This window comes from Artibeus jamaicensis, unplaced genomic scaffold, assembly GCF_021234435.1.
Source record: "Artibeus jamaicensis isolate MK-2021 breed Jamaican fruit bat unplaced genomic scaffold, CSHL_Jam_final contig_252, whole genome shotgun sequence".
NCBI lineage: Eukaryota > Metazoa > Chordata > Mammalia > Chiroptera > Phyllostomidae > Artibeus > Artibeus jamaicensis.
The window spans coordinates 2727253-2751844 of record NW_026521538.1 but is presented as its reverse complement, the minus strand read 5'-3'; the positions used below and the strand labels follow the sequence as shown (position 1 = coordinate 2751844).

At 55.6% G+C, this 24592-nt stretch overlaps 1 protein-coding gene across 6 annotated transcripts; it reads left to right on the top strand.

The window, feature by feature from the left end:
• The first annotated feature begins 324 nt into the window (after positions 1 to 324).
• HPS1 (HPS1 biogenesis of lysosomal organelles complex 3 subunit 1) lies at positions 325 to 24583 on the top strand. Of its 6 annotated transcripts, none has more exons than XM_037138982.2 (20): positions 325 to 381; positions 1831 to 1946; positions 2916 to 3032; positions 7980 to 8117; positions 8336 to 8478; positions 8894 to 9002; positions 11249 to 11409; positions 11844 to 11955; positions 12573 to 12668; positions 12783 to 12858; positions 15031 to 15086; positions 16199 to 16366; positions 16457 to 16636; positions 17661 to 17722; positions 18190 to 18324; positions 18413 to 18478; positions 19476 to 19620; positions 21653 to 21766; positions 23220 to 23302; positions 23808 to 24583. In XM_037138982.2, the coding sequence occupies exons 3-20, from the start codon at positions 2916 to 2918 to the stop codon at positions 23968 to 23970; spliced, it is 2124 nt and encodes a 707-aa protein (XP_036994877.2). In that variant the 5' UTR covers positions 325 to 381; positions 1831 to 1946; the 3' UTR covers positions 23971 to 24583. The 6 variants fall into 6 exon arrangements, with proteins under 6 accessions (XP_036994877.2, XP_036994878.2, XP_036994879.2 ...); XM_037138983.2 differs by lacking the exon at positions 325 to 381 and adding an exon at positions 395 to 608; XM_037138984.2 differs by lacking the exon at positions 325 to 381 and adding an exon at positions 395 to 619.
• Positions 24584 to 24592: the final 9 nt, after the last annotated feature.

Genomic DNA, 24592 nt, shown 5'->3' with positions numbered 1-24592 from the left:
CTGGGTGCTCAACCTAACTGGGCCTCCTCAGCAAGTTATTTCTTCTCGTTGGGCCCCAGTTTCCTCTTCTGTAAAATGGGGCTAAATGGCGATGGCCCTAGTGCCTCACTGGGGAATCACTTCATCTAAGGCAAGGGGAAGCCCTAGCACGCAGTTGTGGACGGGGTCTCCAATCCCTTGGACCTCGGCCCCCTCCTTGACGACAGTAAGGTGATCAAGGGGCAACAGGGGTACCAGTTCTCTGGGCTACGGAGCCGGAGTCGCTACACCGCCAGCAGAGACGAGGTGGGGGGGGGGGGGGGGGGGGATGGTCACATGGGGAGTCACGTGCCCCCCACCCGGAAGCGCGCTGGGGGCCGGGACCAGCTGGGCAGCGATCTGGTACGTGGACCTTTGGACCGTCCGTGGGCGGCCCTCGGTTGCCCCCTGCACAGGCAGCGGAGCTTCCTCCCGTACCGGCCCGGCCCTCCCGGTGGTGGGGGAGCGGGCTCCACCCCCAGCCTCACCCACTCGCCCGTGAGGCCCTGGCCCGGGGCTTCACTTCTTGGAACCAAAGTTTCTGCATCTACAAGAGGGGCGGCTTCCGCGAGCCGGGCCTTCTTCCCCTGGTAGCTATGAGGTTGGAGGGGGTTTGGGGTTGACATTGCCGCGTAAGCTGGGGAGTGCGGGACAAACCGGAAGACTGCCGTGGGTAGGAGCGCCTACCCTCTGCAGTGGCGAGCTGCTCATTGCACTCTGCCCATGGCCCCTCCTGAGTCCCCCAGTCCAGCTGTGGCCAGGTCGAGGTCGGAGTGAGCGGGCCCCGGACGGAGCTGCCGGGGGGCAGAAGCGGCGGCTGGCCGCAGGGGCGGTTTGCTGGGCAGGATGGTGAAAAGGGGCGCCGTCCCCTCCCCCCTCCACACCGGCAGCGTAGCGGCGCCGAGGGGTCCCGTGTTCCCGCCTGAGCGCAGGATAGAGAGAATGGAGAATAACACCAGTGAACTTCTCTCATCAGCCTTTTGGAATAAGAAAAATAGAACCTAATATTCACAGAAGGAGCATTTCCATTTTCTTCAGAATATGGCATTAAGGCCAGTCACGCCGGCGATGTAGCAAGTCTGTTACCTTGCAAAAAACGTGGCACTCCTAAAAGCCCTTTCTTGCCCTACTTTGCTTACAATGTTTGGTTTCCTAATTAGGCAAGAGCTTTACATTATTCCTGGCTTTTATCATCAAAATGGAAAGATCTAGAACCAGTTTAGTTCATCCTGTGATTTGACCAAAGAACACGTGGGAAATAAGAATCAAGACCACTGCCCCCCCTTCCCTCCGCCGCCGCCCCAACACACACGCACATACACACACATCTATGTAGGAAAGCAGTTTGCTAAGGGCAGTCCTGCCTGGTTACTCCCTGACTCTCACTATAACCTTATAGGGAGGTGGAGCAGGAGATTGTCCCTCCCTTTCCCAGCAGAAGTTTGAGGCCCAGAGAAGTTTCTGTGCCTTGGCAAAGCCAAAAGTAGAACAAGGTGTCAGCTTCTTTCATGGTTCTCCCATGACACCTACTCTCCTCCGGGTCTGCTTTCCTGTCCATCTGAATATGTCATGCTGTTGGACAGCCGGTCATAGCCCCTTCCCTGGGGCTACTCAGGGCAGGTTTGCTGACTACGCCATGGCTAGGAGTGACCTGCAGTGAAATGACAGGGCTCAGAAGGACACAGCAGGTGGGGATTAATGTTCGCGGGTACCTGCTGTATCTGTATGACTGTCAGCTGGGTTCCTGTTCTAATGGTTTGAGAGTGGGGGCAGGAATAGAACTGCTTGCCCTCATGACCTCTCTGTTTTAAGCATTTGCAGGACACAGGATGCTATGCTGCTCTCCATAAGTTGGTTCCCACGTCTGTCCACTGCAGCCCTTCCTGGACCTCAGGCTATCTGGAAGCTCTGCTGTGCTCCTTGCCAAGGTAGATGATTCTGCCCTACCTGGGGCAGATGGAGGCAGGCAGCACCCACTCTGGGGCTGTGGGAGGTGGTCAGTCAGGCAGGCCATGGACTGAGCTCTCCCTGGCTCTGCAGAGCCCTCTTCCTATCCCCTGCCCAGTTCTGTATCCTGATGTTATCCTTGCCTGCTCTCCTTCCTCCCTTGCATCCAGGCAGTCATCAAGGCCTGCTGTGGTGGTGAGGTGCTGTGTCTCTAAGCCATACTTTTTCTCTGGCCTACCAAGGAGTGGAGTGTGGGCCCTCATTGTCCCACATGAGGATGACCTACCTCCATAACCTAGCCTCATCCATCTGTGGCCACACCCTCACCAGCCTACAGGGGCTCCCTGCTATTGACCGCAGCCTCCATTCCATGGCCCACCGTGCCCCAATCCCATACTCCTTTCCCATCAGGCTGGTCCCCTCAAGCCCCTAACTGAGTCGCTCTCACCTGGGAGTCCCAGAGCCTGCTCCAGGTCCCTGTCCTCCTCCAGCAACCTCTTCACACCCCACCATTCGCCCAGTCTCCGCCTTGTGCTTAGCCAGGCTGCAGAAATAGGCCGCATCCTCTTTTTCACTGTGCTGGAAACACCATGAGGAGAGTTAATAAACCACATGGAGATTTGGAGGGAATTCAATAAGTACCACCGAACTGGTCTTACAGGGGGCCCTAAAGAGTGTGAATGAGTCTGAGGCCTCGAAACACTGTCGGGGAAACGGGCCTCACCCCCTGGCCTCTCCAGGCTGCGCAGCCTCTCGCTCTGCACAGTGGGCGGAACTGAGGTTCCTGTCTTACCAGGTTGTTGTGAGCGGGTGGCAGAATAACGCCAGGAGGCCCCGTGCTGGTGCCTGGCACTCAGTGAGGACCCGGGAGGTGTTCCTCTTCATCACTCGGGCCAGGCTTCAGGCTGTGGGGGCTGGGAGGTGACCTGGACCTTGCTTTTTCCTGGCAGATGAAGTGCGTCTTGGTGGCCACGGAGGGCGCAGAGGTCCTCTTTTACTGGACAGACAAGGAGTTTGAAGACAGTCTGCAGCTGAAGTTTGGGCAGCCAGGAAATGATGGGGAAGCGGTGAGTGTGGGGCCGGAAGGCTGGGCGGGGGGCCAGAGAACCTGTCCGCCCACTCCTGCCCAGCCCAAAGAAGTAGCAGGGCAGTGTGTGTGGTCTGGTGCCCCTCACCCCCACCCCAGTCCTCAGAGGCTGGCCTCTTGATGCTCTGGAGTGCAGCGCAGAGGAGTGCAGTGCAGAGGAGTGCGGTGCGGAGTGCCGAGACCTCGCCCCATGCTGCCCCAAGGGCTCACCGGACTAAATGAGGGCAGAGGAGGTATTGGATTGGCCAAAAAGTCCATTATGGTTTTGTGTAAAATAAAAGACACATGTTTCATTGTCACCAATAAGTTTATTGATTTGGATGTTTTGAGTATGTTGGCTATCTCCCGCTATTGGCTTCTCCTGGCTAGAGGCCAGGGCTGCTGCTAAACATCTTCTAATGCATAAGACAGCCCCACAGCAAAGAATTATTTGGCCAGAATCTCAGTAGTGCCAAGAAACTTCACAAAGCACTTCTGACATGTTCGTTCAGTCACAGCGCCTTCTCCATACACCATACAAATCTATTTTTGTGTTTCAGTTGTATTTTTACCTTTCTTGAAATAATAAAGCATAATACACCAAAATGTTGCATATCTTTTTCCATCTTCAATATTAAAATGGCTGCACAAAATTCACCGATTTAGCGAAGTTTTATTTTAAATGCACACTGATACAATAGCTGTCACAATACAATCTCACGAAATGTTTCAGATGAAGTTTTAAAGACAGCTAAACACTACTGGAGCCGTCCTACAGACAACAACTGAATGAACTTTTTGGCCAACCCCGTACAATTTTAATCGCACGGCAGAGAAATGGGCTGTCACCCACTTCTTTACACATTTAGCATGAGTTTAACACATGTCATAGCAGCCGTATTGAGGAATAACTGACATACCGAACCTGAACATGCTCATACAAGCAGTTCGATACCCTTTAATGTGTGCGCATACCTGCAGCTCCATCACAGTCAGAAAGATGGATGTACACCCCAACCCCCAAATCTGTGGTCCTCCTTCCTCTCCCCCCACCTCACCCTGGGCAACCACAGCTCTGCTTTCTGTCACAAGAAAGGAGTTTGTGTTTTTCAGACTTCTCTGTGATGAAACCACACAGCAGGTACTGACTGGTTTGGATTTGGGTTTGGCTTGGTCTGGCTGCTTTCCCGCGGCCCAGCTGGGGTCCATCCCGCTTGCGCTGTGGGTCGGTGCTTCATGCCCTTGCACTGATGAGCAGTAGACTCTTCAACAGTACGCCTCGATTTGTCCATCCACTACTTGTTACTAATGGCAACAACATCTGGTTGTTTCCGGTTTTTACCTGCACACGAGACAGCTGTGAACATCCCCTGCAGGCCTTTCTCTGTGTGGACACCGGCTCTCCCTTTTCGGGGACATCCCTGGGGCAGCGTGGCTGGGCCATGCCAGTGTGTGTTAACCTTGGTAAGAAATCGCCCAGCTTTTCCAAAGAGGTTGTATCACCTTATATTCCACGAGTGGAATGTGAGCCTTCCATTTCCTCAGTGGCCTGGCCAGCACTTGCTGTGGTCAGGCTTATAGGTTTGGTCATTCTGATAGGTGTCTAACGGAAGGTGACCTTCCTATCAATATAATTTGTTCATGACAGAATCTCATTGTGTTTCAATTTTCAGTTCCTTAATAACTAATGATTTTGAGCATCTTTTCATGTGCTATTTTGCCATTCTTACACCTTCGTTAATGAAGTGTCTGTTCAAATCTTTCACCAATTTATTGTTTCTTATTTTTATTGGGTTTTGAGAGTTTCTTAAGTATTTTGGATATAGGTCCAAGGAGACACATGGTTTTTTTTGAAGTATTTTCTTCAAGTCTATGGCTTGTCTTTGCATCCACCTAATAGCATCTTTCAAAGAGCACAAGTTTTTAATTTTGATAACTTTGATTTACTCTTTTTTTTTGCTTTTATAGACTATGTTTTTGATGCCATTTCTAAGAAATCTTTGGGTTGTGGTCCAAGGTCACAGAGTTCTCCCTGTATTTTCTTGAAATTTTATAGTCCTGGGTTTATATTCGGTCTAATGCTCCATTTTGAAATTTTTATGTGGTGTCAGGTGTGAGTTAAAGTTATTTATTTATTTATTTCTGGCGAGGGGATGTCTGCACGACCAGTTGTCCCTCAGGGCCTCTCCAGATACTCTTGTTACAGCCTCTAGGATAAAGCAAAGAGTCCAAGGTCATGGGCGTTTAACTGGCTTTCCTGAAACGGAAAAGCAGATCTGTCTACCAGGCTCTTCCATTTTTCAGCAGTCAGCATGTTGAATTTTTAAGTATTTTAGTTTTTAAGCTGTCGTTTCGACTAGCTCTCCGATACTCTTTCTCTTCCTCTTTAATGAAAACCGGGAAAAGGAACAAACTGATAAACTCCTGATTTTTCAGTTTCTACATGGCTAGTATAAAGTCTATAAAGTTTTTTTTTAACGTGTACAGCATACTTTTTTGATCCTGTAGATAATGTGAATCAACTGTAGGAAATTTGGGAATAGAGAGAAGGCGTTTCTAAATGACCCATAATTTTGCTACCCATAGCTATTAGCTTTTTAGCATATGTTTTTTTTGGGGTCTTTCATCTTTATACATAGTTAGGATCATGCCATATTTAAAGATTTGTTTCCTGTTTTTTTCAGTTGCCATTACGGCTGAAGTGCTGTTCCGTTTTGTTAAATATTCTCAGAAGCGTATATGTTCGTGGACACGCACGCCGGTGTGTGAATGAGTGTGTCCCAGCATCTCCCCGTCTCCTCCACGCTGGGCGGGGGCGGGAGGAGAGCCTTTCTGTGACCGTTGCTGCAGGAAGCGTTTGTGCTTGGCTTCTACCCCCCAGCTCACTATTTCCTTAGGATAAATCCCTTAAAGTAGAACCATGGATTGAAAACCCACTCCAGGATGCTGTACCAGGGCTCCACCAGCTACCATACCAGACCCTCCTCACGCTCTGCCTACACAGGTGTTTCGTCTCCTCTCACCAAAAAACACCCTTGCTACTACACCTGCAGCCATTACTTTTAAAATGAGTTGCTGTACACAATCAAGATTTTTAAATGAGTTTTCTATTAATATAATTCATTCATGCCAGTTCCAGAAAATAGTGCTATGTGAATAATTCAACAAAAGTGTGCCTGTCTGGAGGGCTATTCAGTCAACAAAAATGAATTGAGAACCCACTATGTGCCAGTCTCAGGGTTAAAGCAGTGAGTAGGACTCTACTCTCATGGAATTAGAGGCGAAGGAGGGAAGACGTGCAGTGAACCAAGGAAACACTGTGACGTCGGAGAAAGATAACTCGGGAGTGACGGGGCCGGGTGGCCTGAGGGTGGACCGGGGAGGGGCTGTCGGAGCTGGGACCTGAGTGAGGATTAGGAGCCAGTGCGTCAGCCTCACTGGCAGATGGGGCAGCAGCCGCACAGGGCCTTGGTCCCGGAGTGTTGGGAACGTGGGAGGACCGCACGCGGTGCCCCGCGGTGCCCCGCTCATGGTTTCAGCGCTGCCCGTGGCTGCTGGCCGGTTGCCTGCTTTTCAAGGCAGGGTCCCGCTCAGTTCCTCGTGCTGAGACCGACTGCAGCAGCCCAAGGCAGGGACTTCGTTTTCTTCCTCGTTCAGGCCCGTCTCCCGAAATCCGCTCGGAGAAGGTGGGCTGTTTGCCTCCTTTCTTCTCACCCCAGTGCTGTGAATGTGCGCTCTGACCTTTCCGCTGGCTTCGTCCCGTGCTGTTCACAGATTTTCAACTAATCTGTCCAGTCTCTTTGCTTTTACTTGTTTTGTTCCTTATTTTGGAAGGCAGAGAGGGTAGATGGGGGACAAGCTTGTAAAAGTAAAAGTATGCTTGTTGTGGAAATGGGGAAAGTACAGAAATATATAAAAAGTAGGAGGGAAAAATCTCTCACACTCAGTCTGTCCAGAAGTAATAAATTTAACCACGTTGGCTTTTGTAATATTTTCAGTGCTTTTTATGCAGTTTCATATCAGAGCATCCCACTGTGTTTTAGACGCAACACTGTCAGAGGCGTGTTCCGTGTCACTGAAACATTCCCTTCCTGCATCACGGACTGTTATTTCTTTAACTGCTCCCCTGGGGCTAGACATCCACATTCTTCCCAGCTGCTTGCTACTATAAATGATGCTGTAGTGCAGCGGTCCCCAACCTTTCTGGCACCTGGGACCAGTTTTGTGGAAGACCATTTTTCCACAGCTGAGCAGGTCCAGGGAACAGGAAGTGGAGCAGGCGGACAGGAGGTGGAGCTCAGGTGGCAATGCCAGCAAAGCCGTGCTCACTCCTTCGCTCGCCCGCCACTCCTCTCCTGGCCGCCACTCCTCTCCTGCTGTGCCGCCCTGTTCCTGACGGGCCCCAGACGGGTGCCTGGCCCGGGGGTTGGGGACCCCTGCTGCAGTGAACATCTTTGTACTAGTGTCTTCGCCCTCTTGGACCACCTTTCTTAGCATGCACTCCCCCACAGTAGACCTGCCGCAAAGGGCTGGGACCTTGGTGCACACAGTGGAGGTTCTTCGAGTCGGCCAGCTCTCCATGAAACGCCCGAGCATCCCACAGTGGAAATGTGGCCTCATTCCTTACTTGCTTCTACCCTCAGAGCCTGGACAGCACAGTTAGTTGGCCGGCCCTTCCCCATGAAACGCCCGAGCATCCCACTGTGGAAATGTGGCCTCATTCCTTACTTGCTTCTACCCTCAGAGCCTGGACAGCACAGTTAGTTGGCCGGCCCTTCCCAGTGTTCAGAGGCAGTGTCTTTCTGCCCCTCCCTGTCAGAACAGTGACATCGTCCCAGGCAGATCTAAAGCTATGGAGACCCTTGGTGGCAAGGCCTGGGTCTTATCTGTTTCTTTGTCCCCAGTGTGTGGCACACTGAAGCAGTGTTATTTCCCTCCCCTCTTGCAGCTTCCTGCCCTGGAGGACCAGCTCAGCACCCTCCTGGCCCCGGTCATCATCTCCTCCATGACGATGCTGGAGAAGCTCTCAGACACATACACCTGCTTCTCCACGGAAAATGGCCGCTACCTCTATGTTCTTCACCTGGTGAGCGTGTGGTTCTGGGGCCCGCGCTCTTCTCTCCATGAATCCATGGGCTTTCCGCTTGCCTCTCCTTCATCTGGAGTCCAGACTCCTTTAGGAGGCAGAAGCTGAGGCTTATGGCAATCCCCTGGGACCTGATTCTCCCCTCCCTATCCCCAGGGGTCAGGGCAGGTGAAGGGAGTCCCCTGGGACCAGCTGACGTCAGCCTGCTGTGCCCACAGTTTGGGGAATGCCTGTTCATCGCCATCAACGGAGACCACACGGAGGGCGAGGGGGACCTGCGGCAGAAGCTGCGTGTGCTCAAGTACCTGTTCGAGTTGCACTTCGGGCTGGTCACCGTGGATGGCCAGCTCATCCGAAAGGAGTGAGTCCATGTGGCTGGTCCCCTCCGGATCTTTGCTAAGTGCCTCTTGAGGCCGGGAGTGTGGACCCAGCCTCCAGGAAGCTGCCCATCCATCCTGTGCCCCCGCTTCTTCCTGGTACCTCCTTGGGTCCCTAGTGGGCTTCCTCTCACATGTCCACGTGTGACAGAGACTGAGAACTGCAGCGATCTGCTCAGTGGCCTGGCTCCCATTCCCCACCCATCCCACTCCGCTCGCCAGCCAGGCTCGGCCCGAAGGCAGGCCCCTCTGTGCTTTATGGGCCACCTCCCTGCCCGCCCCATATTTGGTCGGGTCACATGAGCTCTCCCGGCCCTAACAAGGATCTAGGACTGTGCTCTGTTGGTTGAAGTTGGGCACAACCAGCTTTTTCACGGCTCTGTCCTGCTCTTCCCCCAGGCTGCGGCCCCCAGACCTGGCGCGGCGCGTCCAGGTCTGGGAGCGCTTCCAGAGCCTGCTGAGGACCTACGGCCGCCTGCGGGAGCAGGAGCAGTGTTTCGCTGTGGAGGTGACTGCTGGGTGCCAGAGCCCTCGGGCCACGCGAGTGTCAGCTCAGAAGGGCTTTGAGACCATTCTTTGAGCCCTCTGATGAGTGAGGGCACAGGAAGACCCCAAACTTGTGCATTTAGAGGGTTGTTTTTCTGACCACAGGGTTGGGTTCTCTGATGGGCCTTTCTATGATAAAACAGCTAGCTCCTGCATAAAAAAGACTTTTAAATGCAGTTTGGGGACTCACAGTAAATTATAGAAATCTCTACAAATAGCCCCTTCAACTCTGACCGCCCCCAAAATTATTCTGAGCTGAAAGTAGAGTGGAAAGCAGAGAAAAATAAGCAGCACCAAACAAGCAGACAATGGAGCCCAGCCCTGAGGAGCAGAGGTGACCTCTGTCTGCAGCTGTCCCTGACCCCTGTATCGACAGACAGCTTCTCTCTAGGTCAGGGGTTCACACACCCCGGTGTGTATCCGAATCATCCGGAGGCTTGTTACATACAGGCCGCTGGGCCTCACGTGTCTCATTCAGTGGGGGGGCGGGGGGGGCACCAGAACAGGGGTGTCTCGCCCACAGCCCACTGGCCGAGTACGGCCCAGGATGGCTATGAATGCGGCCCAACACAAAACTAAATTTACTTAAAACATTGTAAGATTTTTTTTTGTTTTCATTAGTGTTTATGTGTGGCCCAAGATAACTCTCCTTCTTCCAGTGTGGCCCAGAGACACCCAAAGGTTGGGCGCCCTGCTCTACAATTTGACAAGTTCCCAGGTGGTGCTGATCATGCCGGTCCAGGAACTACACTTTGAAGCCACTGCATAACCACTTTTGATGACAGATTAAGAGCAGACCACATAAGCTGACAGTTCACCGTCAGGGCATGAGGAAGTAGCCCCGTGAGAGTCAGGGGGGTCATAACCTGTCGCGTTAGCACCTAAGGCATTTGATGTGCTGGAATTATTACTCCAGAAGATAAAATAACTACAAAATATTTAAAAACATAAAAGCTACAAAGGAACCCATGTAGCTATTGTAGAAATGAAAATACAATTGTTAACATGGAAACCTCAAGGGATGGGTTAAATAATAGATGAGACATAGCTAGAGAGAGAATCAGCAAATTGGAAAATAGGTCTGCAGGAACACATTTTCATAGCCCACTCATTCACTCTTCCAATAAACATTCAGTACCTGCTACGTGTAAGAGGCGGGCCAGGCCCTGGGAATCCAGACATACAGGCAGGCACAGTCCCGGCCCTGGAGGAGAAATCAGCCACGTGCTAAAATCTATAAGAAAGTATCCTGGGTATTGTCATCGTGAATTTCTCATTACAATCCATAGTGGTACGAAGGATGTCATGGTCAGCTCTGAGACATTAGGAAGGGCTTTTTGCAGATGATAGAATGCAGTTAAAATAAAATCCAACTCCTTCCCAGGCCCCCCAGGCCCTGTACGACCTGCCACTGCCTGTCTTGGCCCAGCCTCATCTCGGGCCTCTTGTCCGCACCAACTGTGCACTGGCCGCCTGGGGCTTCTTCCCTTCGGCAGAGCTGCTGTCCCGCACAGTGGGCATTAGCTACAGGATGCTCTTGAACACTTGCAGTGTTGTTAGTTAGATTGACTTATTCTGTATAAGTCAGTATACCCTGGATTTTGAAGACTTAGTATCAAAAAAGGACTGTCAAACACTCCATTAATGATTTTATATTGTATGTTGAAATATACTATTTTAGATATATTGGTTAAAATAAGTTATTAAAATTAATTTGACCTCTTTAATGTAGTTACTGGAAAGTTTTTAATTGTGCATAGGGCTTGCCTCCTGTATATTAGTTGGACAACACTACTTGGAAATGTTCCCCCCACCTCAGGGCCTTTGCATGTACTCTCCCATCTGCTTGCAGCGTCCTTCCCTACCCTCCTTTCTCTGACAGGATTTCTTGTCCTTAAACTGATTTCTTTCTTTGCACACCTGACCCAAGTGGGTCTCTGTACTCTTCCCAGCCCGGCACTGTGTATTTCCTACGCAGCTCTTTGTCTTTTTCCTTGCATGTTGTGTGCCTCACCCACTAGATTCTAGAGAGCAGACCGAAAGCCCCAGGAAAGCAGGGATGGTGCTGGTCGGAGTCTCCCCGTTCCCAGGTGTCTGGCACACAGTCTGTGCTCAGTGTGGACTGGGTGGACGTACCCACCAGCCGGGGCCCGGAGCAGGAGAGGTGGTGGGTGACGTGGGCTCCTCTCCTTGCCCGCATGTGGCCAGGCTGTGGAGCGGCTGATTCACCCTCAGCTCTGTGAGCTGTGCATAGAGGCGCTGGAGCGGCACGTGGTCCAGGCTGTCAACTCCAGCCCCGCCCGCGCCGGCGAGGAGGCTCTGCACGCCTTCCTGCTCGTGCACTCCAAGCTGCTGGCCTTCTACTCCAGGTGAGCCCGCGCTCCCCCGGCCCCTCGCTCACACCCCGTCTGAGAAGCCCCACTTCCCTGGCCAAGAAAACCTTCCAGACCCCCTTCTGCCATGAGCCTTCTCAGATTCTTCAGTTCTTCAACCCCTCTCGCTCACTTCCTTCTCTGAATTATTTTGCCCAGCAATACCCTGACTCTGAATTTTGGACTTCTTGACAGGCCAGACCAGTCTCTGGCGGTTTCCCATTGGTAATTTTTTTAAACACAACCAAGTGTTTAAAGATCAGTGTGTTTTATATATATCTTGCCTTTCTCCAAAAAGGATGAAATCAGCGGGCACATTTGTAAACTCCTCGAGGGCAGGGACTATGCTCCAGACTTAGCTTAACCGACTGTCTCGCCCACTGCCGCCAGGACGCTGGGCGGTGCCAACCAGCTGCCTGCTCTCTCTGCAGCCACAGCGCCAGCCCCCTGCGCCCAGCTGACCTCCTCGGCCTCATCCTCCTGGTCCAGGACCTCTGCCCCAGCGAGAGCTCAACAGAGGACAATGGCACCGATGACACTCAGGTCTCTGTCCACTCTTGGGGCTGCGGGAGGCCATCAGGGCTACGGCCCAGGAAACAGCCCGGCGGGTGTGGGGCAAGCTGCTGGGGAGGCCGTGGCCCCTGGGTCACGGGCACGTGGCTGGACGTGAGGCACTTCCTGCTGCTTTCAGATAGGGGAGGACGCTAGAGGGCGCCTGGTTAAAAGTGCGGGCGTAGGCAGCCCCGGCGTCACCACTTAGCAACATGAGCTGCCCAAGTACCTGCTCCTCTTGAGCTTCGATTGCCTCATCTGTGTGATGGGACAGTGGTGGCATCCACCTCTCAGGGTTGTTTGGAGGAATAAAGGAGGCAGTTTCATGGAGCCAGCAGTGCCTGGGGGTAAGGAACCCTCAGTAAGTGCTGGTCGCCATCGTAGCCACCTTCATGGTCTTCGGTGGTGGTTTGGGTATCAGTGAGATGGAATTTCAGTGGCTGTGGAGAAGGACTAGACAGACCACCTAGAACTGAAACAGCCTTGGAAAGTGAGGGCACCAGGGCTTCCTGCCTGTGCCTCTGCTCCCAGGACTGCGCTGGGAAGTGGAGGGCAGGTGGGGAGGAGCCGGTCAGGCACCTCTGACTGGTCTCCGGTGCCTGTCGCAGCCTTCCCTACGGAGGCTGCAGAGCAGCCAGAACATCCCCTTGCCGCAGGCCTGGAGCCCTCGGTCCTCCGCCCCCACCAGGAATTCTGCAGGGACTGTATGTGCTGTGTGCCCAGAGGGAGGGGAGGAGGGGGAGGGGAGGGTCTGCCCCCGCTGAGACAGCAGGGACCAGGGTGGAGCCCTCAGCGCATGCTGCCCCTTCTGCCCACAGGAGACAGACAGCTTCTCCCTCCCTGAGGAGTACTTCACCCCAGCTCCTTCCCCAGGAGAGCAGAGTTCAGGTTCAGGTGAGACCTGGCGGCGGGGGGAGCAGGGGTGTGCGGGGAGGGAAGGAGACAGATGCCAAGTGGCAGTCCGTCTTAGGGTGCAGTGGGCCCCCCGCCGTGTGAGGGCCCAGGAACAGACCCCCGATTTCTAGAGCGCAGCGCTTGTGCAGCTAGCTGCAGCCTGGGTTCCAGGGCCACGAGGGCCACGAGGGCCACTCAGGCGGTTGCTGAAAATTTTTATGACAATCGATTCCATTTAAAAATTCATCTCTCCAATGTGTATTCTCTGTCTGCTCTTTCCTTTTGGTAATTAGTAATCAGATAGTTAAAATTAAGTAGTAATCGTTTGATTTCAAGTACAGTGATTTAAAATACAAATATTCAGCCTCTGTAACTATAGAGACTGAGTATTTTTTTAGAGAATGTGGGTAAACAACAAAAATAAACTAAACGTGTTCTGAACAGTGTAACAAAGCAACGAAGGCCACACTGCTTAGAGAAACGGGTAAGCCGGCATCTGGACTGGCAACACTGCGACCGGGAATCACATTTCTCTCCAAAGTTCTTGGGAAAAGGGGACGCTGACGTCATCCGACCGAGGGACAAGGCCAGGGTTTCGGAGGCGAAACTGCTCAGGGACTCGGCTCCGGAAGGAAGGTGCCGTGTGGCTTCTTCCTTAGACCCGGGTCCTTGGCCCCGGCTGTGCCGCGGAACGGCCGGGCAGCTTCAGCCAGACCGCACAAGCTGGCGTCCCGGGGCTGCAGTCCTGGCCTGAGCACTTGTAGCAGTGTCCCTGTGAGGCCAGTGAGCCATGGGTGAGGGCCACGACTGTGCAGATTTAGGTCAGAGCAGTGGCTCTCGCCCTGGCTGCGCGGTGGGCTCACTGGGGGCCTTTAGAAACTACAGGGGCTGGGCCTGCACCAGAGACTTTGACGTGATTGGCCTGGGGTGTGGCCTGAGCATCAGGGGGTGTTTTTGTTTTTGTTTTTGTTTGTTTGGTTCTTTTTTTTTTTGAAAAAAAGGAAGGGGGGGAGAGAGAGAAAGAAACATCGATTTGTTGTTCTACTTATTTATGCACTCATTGATTGATTCTGGTATGTGCCCTGACCAGGGATTGAACCCTCAATCTTGGGACCACGCTCTAACCAACTGTCCAGGGCCTCAACATCAGGACTTTTAAGAGGTCTCCTCCGCAGCCACAGTTAAAAACCACTGGGTTAGAAGCTCTTAGTGTTCGGTCCTTGGATGGACTGCCGGAGCCCAGGCCTGCTGAGCTCACGTGCCAGTTCATTGATGCCTGTGCATTTCCCTGAGGCCAGGGCCCACAGCTGCTCTCTAAGCTTCTACACGAGCCCAGAACTCGGAGAAGCGCCGTCTGGGGTGACCGCTGACGTTCCCTTTTCTTCTCACTGCCCCCTTCCCTCATTCATCACAACCCCCGCCCTTGCACCTTTCTCTCAGTGGTTAGTTCTTTATGTCTTAGAGGTATAAATAACCCCGTTCCACGGTGCAGAGGACTCACAGCTTATAAATAAATGGCTTGAGTTGCACTCGTCCATTTGTAAATCAGGTGTTTGAGACACAGGAACAGACTTTCCCCAGAGAAGCATGGCTATAAATGATAGTTGTTTGCAATAACCATGAGAGAACACTATTATTACAATCATATAGCATTTGCAATAGGAAATGGGCTCTGTAGGTTTTTGTGAGCTATGATAGGAAGGGAAATGTAGATCAGTTCCCAGCACATAGTAGGTGCTCAGTAGAAGTCTGTTGATTGGCTAACAGCTGGGGAAATGCAGACTGAGAGCTGCCTCCTGTGGAAGAGGCACTGTTACCGCCAGGTTGGGGCCTGACCAGGGCAAGAGGGCAGAAACGAGGAGGGGACTGGGGGTGAGGAGGGGGCTGAGGTGCATGCCCCCCACATTGCCAGGCACATCCTCAGGCATATGCTCCCAGCACCGGGCTCTGGGGACGGCCCTAACCCTGGTATCGTGGCTTCTGCCTGCACTTGCCAGCCTGGGATAGGACAGGAAGGGCGCTGCCGCTCCAGCCCGTGCCAAGTGCTTGCCTCTGCCAGCTGCTGCGAGGAGATGGGGCCTCTGTTCCACCCTCCCCCTTTAACATGCTATTGGGCCGTTACTTATACTTTCCAATTATGTATGTTGTTACTTTCTCACTGGCGGCCTGCAGGCAGCACCGTCTGGCTGGATGGAGGCACCCCACCCACCGATGCTTCCCAGATCCAGGTGAGTCTGGGGGGCGGGGAGAATGTGTGGATATGCCAGGCACCAGCTCAGCGGAGATACTGCAGTGGGTGCTGGGGGCTCGGAGGTCTGTCCTCTGAGTCACTTCTGCCACCGCAGGGCTGGCACAGCAGGGGACAGCTCACTCAGCCCAGAGGCAGGGGCCAGGGTGGGGGGTGAGTGGTGACCCCTGCTCCTGAGAAACCCCTACACTCCTCACTGGTCTTGGGAGTGAAAGTCCAGCTTAATTTTTCATATTTTTCTTTCCAAAATGAAGATTATAAATATATGCATGGTAGAAAATTGGGAAATACAAAAATAAAGCATGGAAAAGGAATAAAAACCTCTCTTTATACATACACACACTACATATATGTTTTTTCTTTTATCAGATTTGAATCCTAATGCATTTTCTCCATGCCTGGGCGCTCCTCACTCCTCAGTGGTGCGGTTAGCGACTGCCCGAGAGTGCATCACCTGCGTGCTGATGCTTACGTGCAAATCCCCAGAGTAGCTGGTACATTGCATCCAGCTTTCTGCTTTTATCATAAGACCACAGTGACTTCCTCACAGAGAAGTCTCGGTGGCATCTCTGATGAGCTCTTTAATCCTCTCCTTTTGCCCACTAAAGGCTTTCTTAGAGCCTTCTGTAAGACTGGGGTCTTGCTCATTCAGTCATTTAATGCCTCAGTTTCTCCGTTACAATGGCTGTCATGATTCTCTGAGGGAGCTGGAATGACGGAATGTTCCTTAAAATGCTTTCATTTGTGTTGACGGCGTGGGGAGGGGGCTTCTCACGCTCATCCCACCCACCCGCTTTTCCTGCCTTTTGGTTTCCTCTCTACCGCCCACTGCCCTTCCCTGCTGGCTTCCAGTCTTGTCTCTGGGGGGGGCCCAGAAGCAGCTGAGAGGGACACAGGCCTTGGAACTGGAGCTGCAGGAGCAGGGCCCGCAGAGCATGGGGACTGAAGCACTGGGATTTCTTGGAGCTAAAATGCCTGCTCCCGTGGTTCATGTCATGGACGGCGAATGGGCAGCTGTGGGTAGATCCAGCACGGGGAGGAGGCCGGACAGGCCCCCCACCTCCTCCCGTGACAGCAACTCTTCCTCCACAGATTGCTGAAGACACCCTCAAAACGCTGATCCCTGACTCCCCAGCACCTCCCTGCCCCCGAAGGATTTTCCTGGATGCCAGTGTGAAAGACAGCTACTGCCCCATGGTGCCCCACACCCTGTACTGCCTGCCCCTGTGGCCGGGCATCAGCATGGTGCTCCTGACCAAGGTTTGAGCCCCCCACCTGCCCCGCCAACGCCATGGCCGGCACACCTTCCCCACTGGTGCCTGGTCTTCTGCCCTCTGCTTCTTCCCTTAGAGCCCCAGTGCGTCCATGGCGCCCGTCCTGTACCAGCTGCTGGACGGGTTTTCCCTGCTGGAGAAGAAGCTGAAGGAGGGGCAGGAGGCCCGGAGCTTCCTGCGGTCCCACGCGCACATGGGCGACCTGCGCCAGAGGATGGACAAGTTCGTCAAGAATCACAAGGGGCAAGAGATTCAGGTGAGGCCCGGATCCCCCATAGGCCCACCTCGGGAGGAGGCAGGGCCTGTTCAGCCCACACCAGTGAGGGCTGCGGGCTGCGGAGCCCGCCGCTGGCCCACCACAGCTTTGGGAACACTGCCCCCCATTAGGAAATTGTAATAAAAACTTACAATGGCACCTGACATTTTCAGATCATTTTTTTGCAAGTTTGGCAGAACATGCGTATATAAATCCCATTGTTTTAGGGGGAAACTGGGACTCAGATTTCGACTTGGCCAGAGCCTGACCCCAGGACTCAGTAAAGGCCATCGGCTGCCCCTGACACCCCTCACAGCGCGACGGGTCTCACAGAGAGCCCACCCCCACCCCGGGGGGCTTCCAGCCCTGGTGGGAGACAAGGCAAACAGACGAGGGGCATCGCCCAGGGACGGGCAGGAGCAGCAGGAAGCAGGGCGCAGCGGGGCCGGGGGCCTAGCAGGAAGGAGGGACACAGGGCCCTGGGTAGGCCGCTGGTAGTGCCCGGTCTGCTGAGGAGCCAAGTGAGAGTCGCTGTGGCCACCGTGAACTTGGCCTGAAAAGGAGCAGAATTGGAGGAGGCAGAGCAAGCCAGACAGGGCCAGACCCAGACAGACAGGCCCAGGGTCCCGGCCTCGAGCAGCCGAAGGCTGTTTCTGGGTTTTGCAGCGGCAGTGTTTTAGAATGCCAAGTTCTCCTCTAAGAGGTGGCCCAGGGCTCCTGCCCAGTGCCCAGCGACCACCCCATGTCCACCCTCCCTCCAGTCACTTACCTGTCACCAGTGGCATTCGTTCACGGGTCTGTGCTGGCATACGACACTGCTTTTCAAAGAGACACCTGACAAGAGAGTAGAACCTGGTGGACAGCAGATGCAGAGGTCTGGGGAGACCTGCCAAGACCCCCACTCTGGCTGTGCGAGTGAGCGCACCTGTGTGCTGGGCCATACGACACCTTCAGGAGGCTGACATCCGGGGCCTCACTGTGGGTGCATCGTCAGGAAGCTGACCTGTCCCCTGTTCTTCTGCAGAGCACCTGGCAGGAGTTCAAGACCAAGGCCTTCTCCAGAAGTGAACCCGGATCGTCCTGGGAGTGAGTGGTGGGCTCCAGGCCAAGAGGGATAGAATGTTCAGGAAGGCGCTTCTGAGGGGACAGGGGTGCCGGCAGAGTGGGGTCCAGCTGGAGGACACAGGAGGGGGGTTGGAAAGCAGAGAGGCCAGAGGCGGAGGAGCAAGGCTGTGAGGACCAGCGCTGGGACGGACTGCCCGGGCCCCGCCCGGCTTCCACGCTGAATCAGGGTGGCCTGGAACGCTCCCGCCATTTATTAGTAAAAGTAAACCATGGAGTTGGACAGGATCCCACGGACTTCACCCAAGTGCATGGAGCATGGCACTGGGGGGAAATGGGAAAGCGGCCTCCTGGGTCACGAGGGTGAGGTGCACTTCATCAGCTGTGTCCATGGTCACTGCGAGGGCAACGGTGACCCCCACAGGGGACAGGGGACAGGGCGCTCTCCCAGGGCCCTGCCCACTCAGACACTCTCTTCTCCTGGTGCCCAGGCTGCTCCAGGTGTGCGGGAAGCTGAAGCAGCAGCTTTGCGTCATCTACCGCCGGAGCTTCCTGACCACGGCTCCGGGCCAGGGGGGCCCCCAGCTGCCCCAGCACCTGCAGGACCAGGTCCAGATGTTCATGCAGTGAGTATGGGGGTGACCGAGCCCCGATGGCCGGGGTGGGGGTGGGGCATGCCTCCCCATTCCCTGGCTTCCCCTGCTTTCTCGGCAGAGAAAAGCTGATGGACTGGAAGGACTTTTTGTTAGTGAAGAGCAGGAGGAACGTCACCATGGTGTCATATCCTGCCGTCTGAGCCCCGAGCCAGCCCAGAAAAGCCCCTTGCGTCCGCCCCTCCGCCTGCCCTCTCTGAAGGACTGCGGCTTTGGGTGAGACAGTATGTACTCCGCTGCCTCAGCTGCTTTTCTCTGAGCAGCAGTGATAGGAAATCACGGCCTCGGCGCTGCTCTGTAGGAATGCCCAGAGTTACTCTGTAAAAGCCTTAGACTCCATTCACGTAGGTGTTGCCGGTGGGCATTCCAGGAGGGGCGGGGTCCTAGGCCCGGTGGGTCTGAGGCCACGCCCGCCTGCTCTGAGGTCGTAGTTCACAGCAGAATGAACGTGAGGGCTCTGAGAAGGCCTGCAGAGACACCTCGTCCCTGTGTAAGAAACTGCCCGAGACTGGTGAGGCCCTGTTATTATTAAGGAACACAATTTTATCAAACACTGATTTCCCCCAGAACGTCCAGGGAAGCAGCTTTGCCTATGCTACGATCTCTGAAGGGTCTGGCGTTCAGTCCCCTGAAAGCTCTGTGCAGGGAAAGGGGTGACAGAGCCATCAGCCACTGCCCTCCGTGGGCGACTGTTCCCAGCCTCCCAGCCTCTCGGGGAGGTGCGGTGACGAACAAAGTCTCGGTCAGGCGTGTGCCCTGGGCGGTCGGCCCGGCTCACTGGTGTCCCGCGTGGCTCCCCTGTCCACTGGCCCTGCACCGCTGAGAGAAATCGTACAATAGGAGCCCGTGTTCCTGTTTCATCCAGAACTCCGCGTGTTACATGTGCTAGGGTCAGGGATGCACTGTGCTTGCATGTTAGAACCTCTCAGGGTTGGGGTTCGGAAGTAAAGGGAAGTCTGGGAGAGGGGCCCGAAGGGCCGGCTGAGACGGTAACCTGCGGGGAGGGGTGGGCGTGGCAGGCCCAGCCTCTGGCCCACTGCTGAGCCTTGTAGGGGCCTGGGTCAGGGACAGAGAAGCACCCTCCCTGGTTCCTGGCCTATGAGCACCTTAACTCAGACCCTAACCTACCTGGAAGACTTCCCGGGCCTGGTGCACTTCATCCACGTGGACCGCACGACCGGCCAGATGGTGGCCCCTTCTCTCAGCAGCAGTGAAAGGACCTCGTCGGAGCTGGGCAAGGGGCCCCTGGCTGCCTTTATCAGAACCAAGGTAACTGCCGCCGGCAGGCAGACCTGGGGTGCTGCCTGACCCCTGCCTGGGAGGGGTGTCCCCGAACCCTCAGAGCTCCTGGAGGTCCTGAAGCACCGCCCCCCATGCCCCCGCTGTTCCTCCGATGATATTCGCTCCAAAGGAGAGCGGCTTGTCCCTGTCACCCTAGGGCCCAGGTTGGCACCCAGGGCCATGCGGGCCTCGGTCAGTGCCCGGGCGTTTGCTAATGCCCCGGATTAGCAGAGCCTGGGCAGCAAGGTCAGAGGGAGGAGTGGCCAGAGCCCACCTTAGTGCCTGGCAGCCATAGAGGCCCCGTAAATGTTTGTTGAATTAAATAAAACAGAAAGTAGGAACACAGCTTAATTTGCCTATCAGAACTTCACACTAGGTCATTTCCACCAAGGAAGCCTTCTCTGGGGATTCTTCTTTCTCTTTGACCCTTCTTCCTGGCAAACTAGCATTTTTGATGAGAAGGGCAGACCCTCGGCCACGTTTAAACTGTATGTACACACACAGACACACACAACCGCTGTTTCTGCATCCGAATGAAGTGTGTCCAAGAGGTTGGAACCAGGCAGGTGACGCGGGGTCTGTTGGAACCCCACACTGGCTCTCACCGGCCCTGTGGCTGGGGTGTCACTTAGTGTAAATTCAGTTTCCTCGTCTGTGAAAGAGGATGGTGACACTGGAGTCCCCACAGAGGTCACAGACGAACGGAGTGGTGCGGGCAGAGCATTAGCGCCACGTGTGGCACCACCTAGAGGTGGGACTTACTGAGCACTTTCTTCCTCCTCCTCCTCCTCCTCCCCCTCCTCCTCCCCCTCCATCATCACGTCCCTCTTTCCGGACACAGGCAGCTTCCCCCTCCCCCTCCCCACGCCGTCCTTCTGGGCGGGGTTTGGTTGAGCCCTTTCTGTCTGCACAGTCCTGTTTACCGCACTTTCCCTGGCTTTTCTATCAGGTGTGTTTCCTCGTGTCACTGATTCTTTATAAACGTGATTTTTAACAGCTCCACGATGGTCTGTCATGTGACTGCAACGTAATTTACTTAGCCGTCTCACCAGTGTTGAGCACGGAGATCATTGCCAGGCTTTCACTGTTGTAATAATTACGGGGCACACACCTGTGTGCATCTGTCTTTGTCCTCGTCTCCGATTGTTTTTCTCCCAGAAATGGAATTACTAAGTCAAATGGGAGGAATGTTTTTAAGGTTATTGATACGTCTTGTCAAATTGCTTTCCTGAGAACACAGCGAATCCATGTATTTGTTTGCAGCTGTAATTAGACATTACGCTGTGGGCAGGTTTGGAGTGAATCATGTCTGCCTTCCACGCTGCTACTCGGTGAGAGGGCTCATCAGGCCGGGGGTGGGGCAGCTGCCCCCAGACAGTGCACAGGCAGCCCTTGAATGAGGCCGGAGCGTGGCAGAGGGCGACTCGGTCACCCAGTCCTTGAGCACCGTGCTTCGATCAGGCCCCTTGGTGAGCCTCGTTCGGGCCTCGCCCCTGCAGCAGAGGGCGCACTGGGATCAGGGGGCTCTGCGTATTCACCCACCTCACCAGCACCTTCCCGGCCTAGAACCTGTGTGTACCAGAGGGTCCCATCCAGGAGGGGACCAGTGACTGGTTGGCCCCCAACGGCGAGAGGGGTTTCTAGGTGGCCACCCTTCATCTCCTACTGTACTAACATTGTCCTTGGCTGCTTTCTGACCTGAAGGATGAGTTTGCCAATTTGTAGTTGGTGTGTAGAGCCAAGTTATGTGAAGTGTTTTTATGTACGTTTATCGTCATCGTAACTGCAGGGGTAGCAGCCTTGTCCACCCAGCACGGATCTGTGACGGAGCTCCTGCCTGAGCCAAGGCGGCGCCTGGGCGCTCAGGGAGGCCGGGAGTGGACAGGCCCGGCCTCCGCGGAGCTCCTCCCTGGGTGCTGCTCTGCCCAGGGAGGGAGGCGAGAGCCTGAGCTCCGCCCCTGCCGTGGGGAAGGGCCGACCTCTCTCCCCCAGTGCTGAGCGCTCTCTCCTCCCTGCACAGGTCTGGTCTCTGATCCGGCTGGCACGCCGATACCTGCAGAAGGGCTACACCACGCTGCTCTTCCAGGAGGGCGACTTCTACTGCTCCTACTTCCTGTGGTTCCAGAACGAGATGGTGGGTGTGGCTTTCCTTTCCTGCAACTTGTAGCTGCTTCCTGTGGACTGTGTTCGGTCTGCCTCTTCATCTCTTGCCCCTGGTGGAGCCGACAGATAAGCCAGGCTGGTTGGGACCCAGGACCCAGAGGTCCCACTTTCACACCAGCTTTAGACCCTTCCACCCAGTGGTCTGGAAACCTCACGCTGCTGTTCAAGGCGGTGTGCAGGCCCCGTGTGGACTGAGGGACGCAGGCCCCTGTGAGGAAGGCTGCTCAGACCACGAGCTTCCTCAGGGGCCACTACACTTAGGAAGCATGGCACCCTCACTCCCACGGGAGAGCCGGGTAAACCGAGGCCCAGAGCAGCCCAGCAGCCTGCACCAGGTGAAGTTGCGGGTGCAGCTGCAGGTCTCACTGGTGCTGCGGGGCCGCCCGGGGCCTGGGGAGTCACCATCTGCACCGTCCCCATCGTGCCGGTTTCTCTCGCTCTCCCTCCTCCTTCGTTTGCCCTCCTGTTCTGTTCCTCCTTGTTTCCTCCTCACGTGGCACCGGTGCGTTCGTCCTTATCCCAGCTCCCGAGGGTCGGTTCTTCTACCCCGTACATGCCCCTGGTCCCCGCTCTCCTGTCCCCCCACCCCATACCTACTCTTTCTCTGCTTGTGGCGAGAGGGGACCCCGAGGCAGTGGCCCATCCCTTTCCACAGTACAGGCACTGGAGCCTCTCGCCCCTGTCCTCACGACCCCACATCCACACAGCCCCACCCAATGGCTGGGGCAGGTATCACTGACCCCACTCCACACCCCGGAGACACTGGTGATCTGGAGGCCAGACATCACAGCGGGGTCACTGTGGTCCTGGGCTCAGCTCACTGGGCCTGCGGGCTGCTGCTGTCTTTGCTCTGTGTCCTCAGGACTCCTGTTTGGTTGGCCCCGTAGAAACAGGCTAAAGGGAAGCTGCCCCTGCACCGTCATGAGCGGCCACTCAGCACTGCCCAGCACACCTGCCCGCCTGCAGGGCGGGCCCCACAGCTCCACGTGAGCTTTCTGAGGAGCCCGTGAGGGGCCTGGCTCCCAGGGGGGCCAGTGGATCTCGATTCCCTCCCCTCCAGGCCCCACCCCAGGAGTTCCCAGTGTTTTCAAAGAGAGACGGGCCTTTCGATGCTTTGCTCTTCGGGACACCTCCTGGGTCCCCCTCCCTGGGGCCCTCCTGAGCACGCGGACCCAGGTCCATCCATCCCCGGCAGTGAGGGCTACTGCCGGCAGGCACAGTGCTCAGAGCTCACACGCATTCTTTGTGATGGTCACTGGGAGTTACTGTTACCCCCCTTCACAGGAGAGAAAGCGAGGTGAAAGGGCCACGGGCTTCCCCAGCACCACACACACTGGGCGGGGCTGCGCCGGCCCCGAATCTGGGGCGCCTGACCCACCACACCCGCCGCCCACCCAGTCATGAGCCTCCTCCTCCTTCCTCAGGGGTACAAACTCCAGATCATCGAGGTGCCTGTTCTTTCCGACGACTCGGTCCCCGTGGGCGTGCTGGGCGGAGACTACTACAGGTGACGCTCATTCGGAAGGTCGTCGGGGCCGTCGGGGCCGTCGGGGCCGAGGCTGCACAGGTGCTGGGTGATCAGTGGCAGCCCCTCCTCAGGACCCGCCCCCCCGACTCAGATAAGCTAGAAACCTGTGCAGAAGCGTCTCAGCCTCCCGGGAGAGGGCAGCGGGTGCGGCACGTTCGGGCTTCTCCCACTGTGCCCTTGGCACCCTCTGGGCGGCGCCTGCGACGTGGGTGCTGCAGCCCAGAACTTTGCAGCGCTGCGGCGTCTTGGCTAGAACACCGTCGTCAGCACACCCCACACAGGACTGAGAGCCCACAGGGGTGGACCGTGGCAGCCCAGGGCTGGGCCTCGTGTGGTTAGGTCAGCGGGGGCTGGGTGGGCTCACTGGCCCTGGTGCTGGGAGCCGGCACGGTGATGGTCCTTGCAAGGCGCCGGAAGAGGTCGCTGGCTGTGGGGGAGGCCGTGGCCTCGCTCCTGAATCCCGTCCCCCCTTTTCTCCCCACAGGAAGCTCCTGCGCTACTACAGCAAGGGCCACCCCGCCGAGACTGTCAGGTGTCACGAGCTGCTGGCCCTCCACCTGTCGGTCATCCCCTTAGACATGCTGGTGCAGCAGGCGGGCGAGCTGGCCCGGCGCCTGTGGGAGGCCTCCCGCGTGCCCCTGCTGTAGGCCCGGCCGACTGCCCACTGCAGGGGCCTGTGCTCCCCGGTTCTGCACCCCCACCCCCACTTGCAGACATTCCCGGCAAGAGCCTTTCTGTCCAAGGAGGCCACCTGAGGATGGGATGGTCACCAGGGCAGCCCAGGATTTCTTTTCTTTTTTTTTCTTTGTTTTCTTATGTTCCCTCCCAGTACAATTTCTTGAAGAAGCTTCACCCAGTACAGCCACACTCTAGGCAGTGACCAAACCCCCAGACTCTTTGTCTTGCAGAGGACGGCAGCCAGGAGGCTCCTTCGGTCTCCACAAAACAGCAGTGGCTGTGAGGCGCAGGGCTGCCTCTCCATCTGGCCCCAGGGGGCAGGTCCCCAGTGCCGGCCGTGTCCGAAGACACCTGCCTGTGCCTTTGTTGGAGGGAGGAAGGGCTTCCTCCGGAAGCTGTTGCCTCCCCACACGGAAGGGCCTGCACTGGCTGGGGTTGAATTCTCTGCCACTTCCTGTCCACGGCTCTGGGCAGGTCTCCCAAACCCAGCCTGTCTCCCCACGTGCGGAGTGGCAGCGCCTCCCTTTCCAGGTGTGAGGGCCGCTGGACATGGGACAGGGGCTCAATAAATGCTGGCGCAGATATCGGTAT

Excerpts from the sequence above, each read along its gene's own strand:
- HPS1 (XM_037138982.2), top strand. The coding sequence starts at position 2,916 with ATGAAGTGCGTCTTGGTGGCCACGGAGGGCGCAGAGGTCCTCTTTTAC. Across the intron at positions 8,118-8,335 it reads ACCTCTATGTTCTTCACCTG|TTTGGGGAATGCCTGTTCAT; the intron begins GTGAGCGTGTGG and ends CTGTGCCCACAG. Across the intron at positions 15,087-16,198 it reads CCGATGCTTCCCAGATCCAG|ATTGCTGAAGACACCCTCAA; the intron begins GTGAGTCTGGGG and ends CTTCCTCCACAG.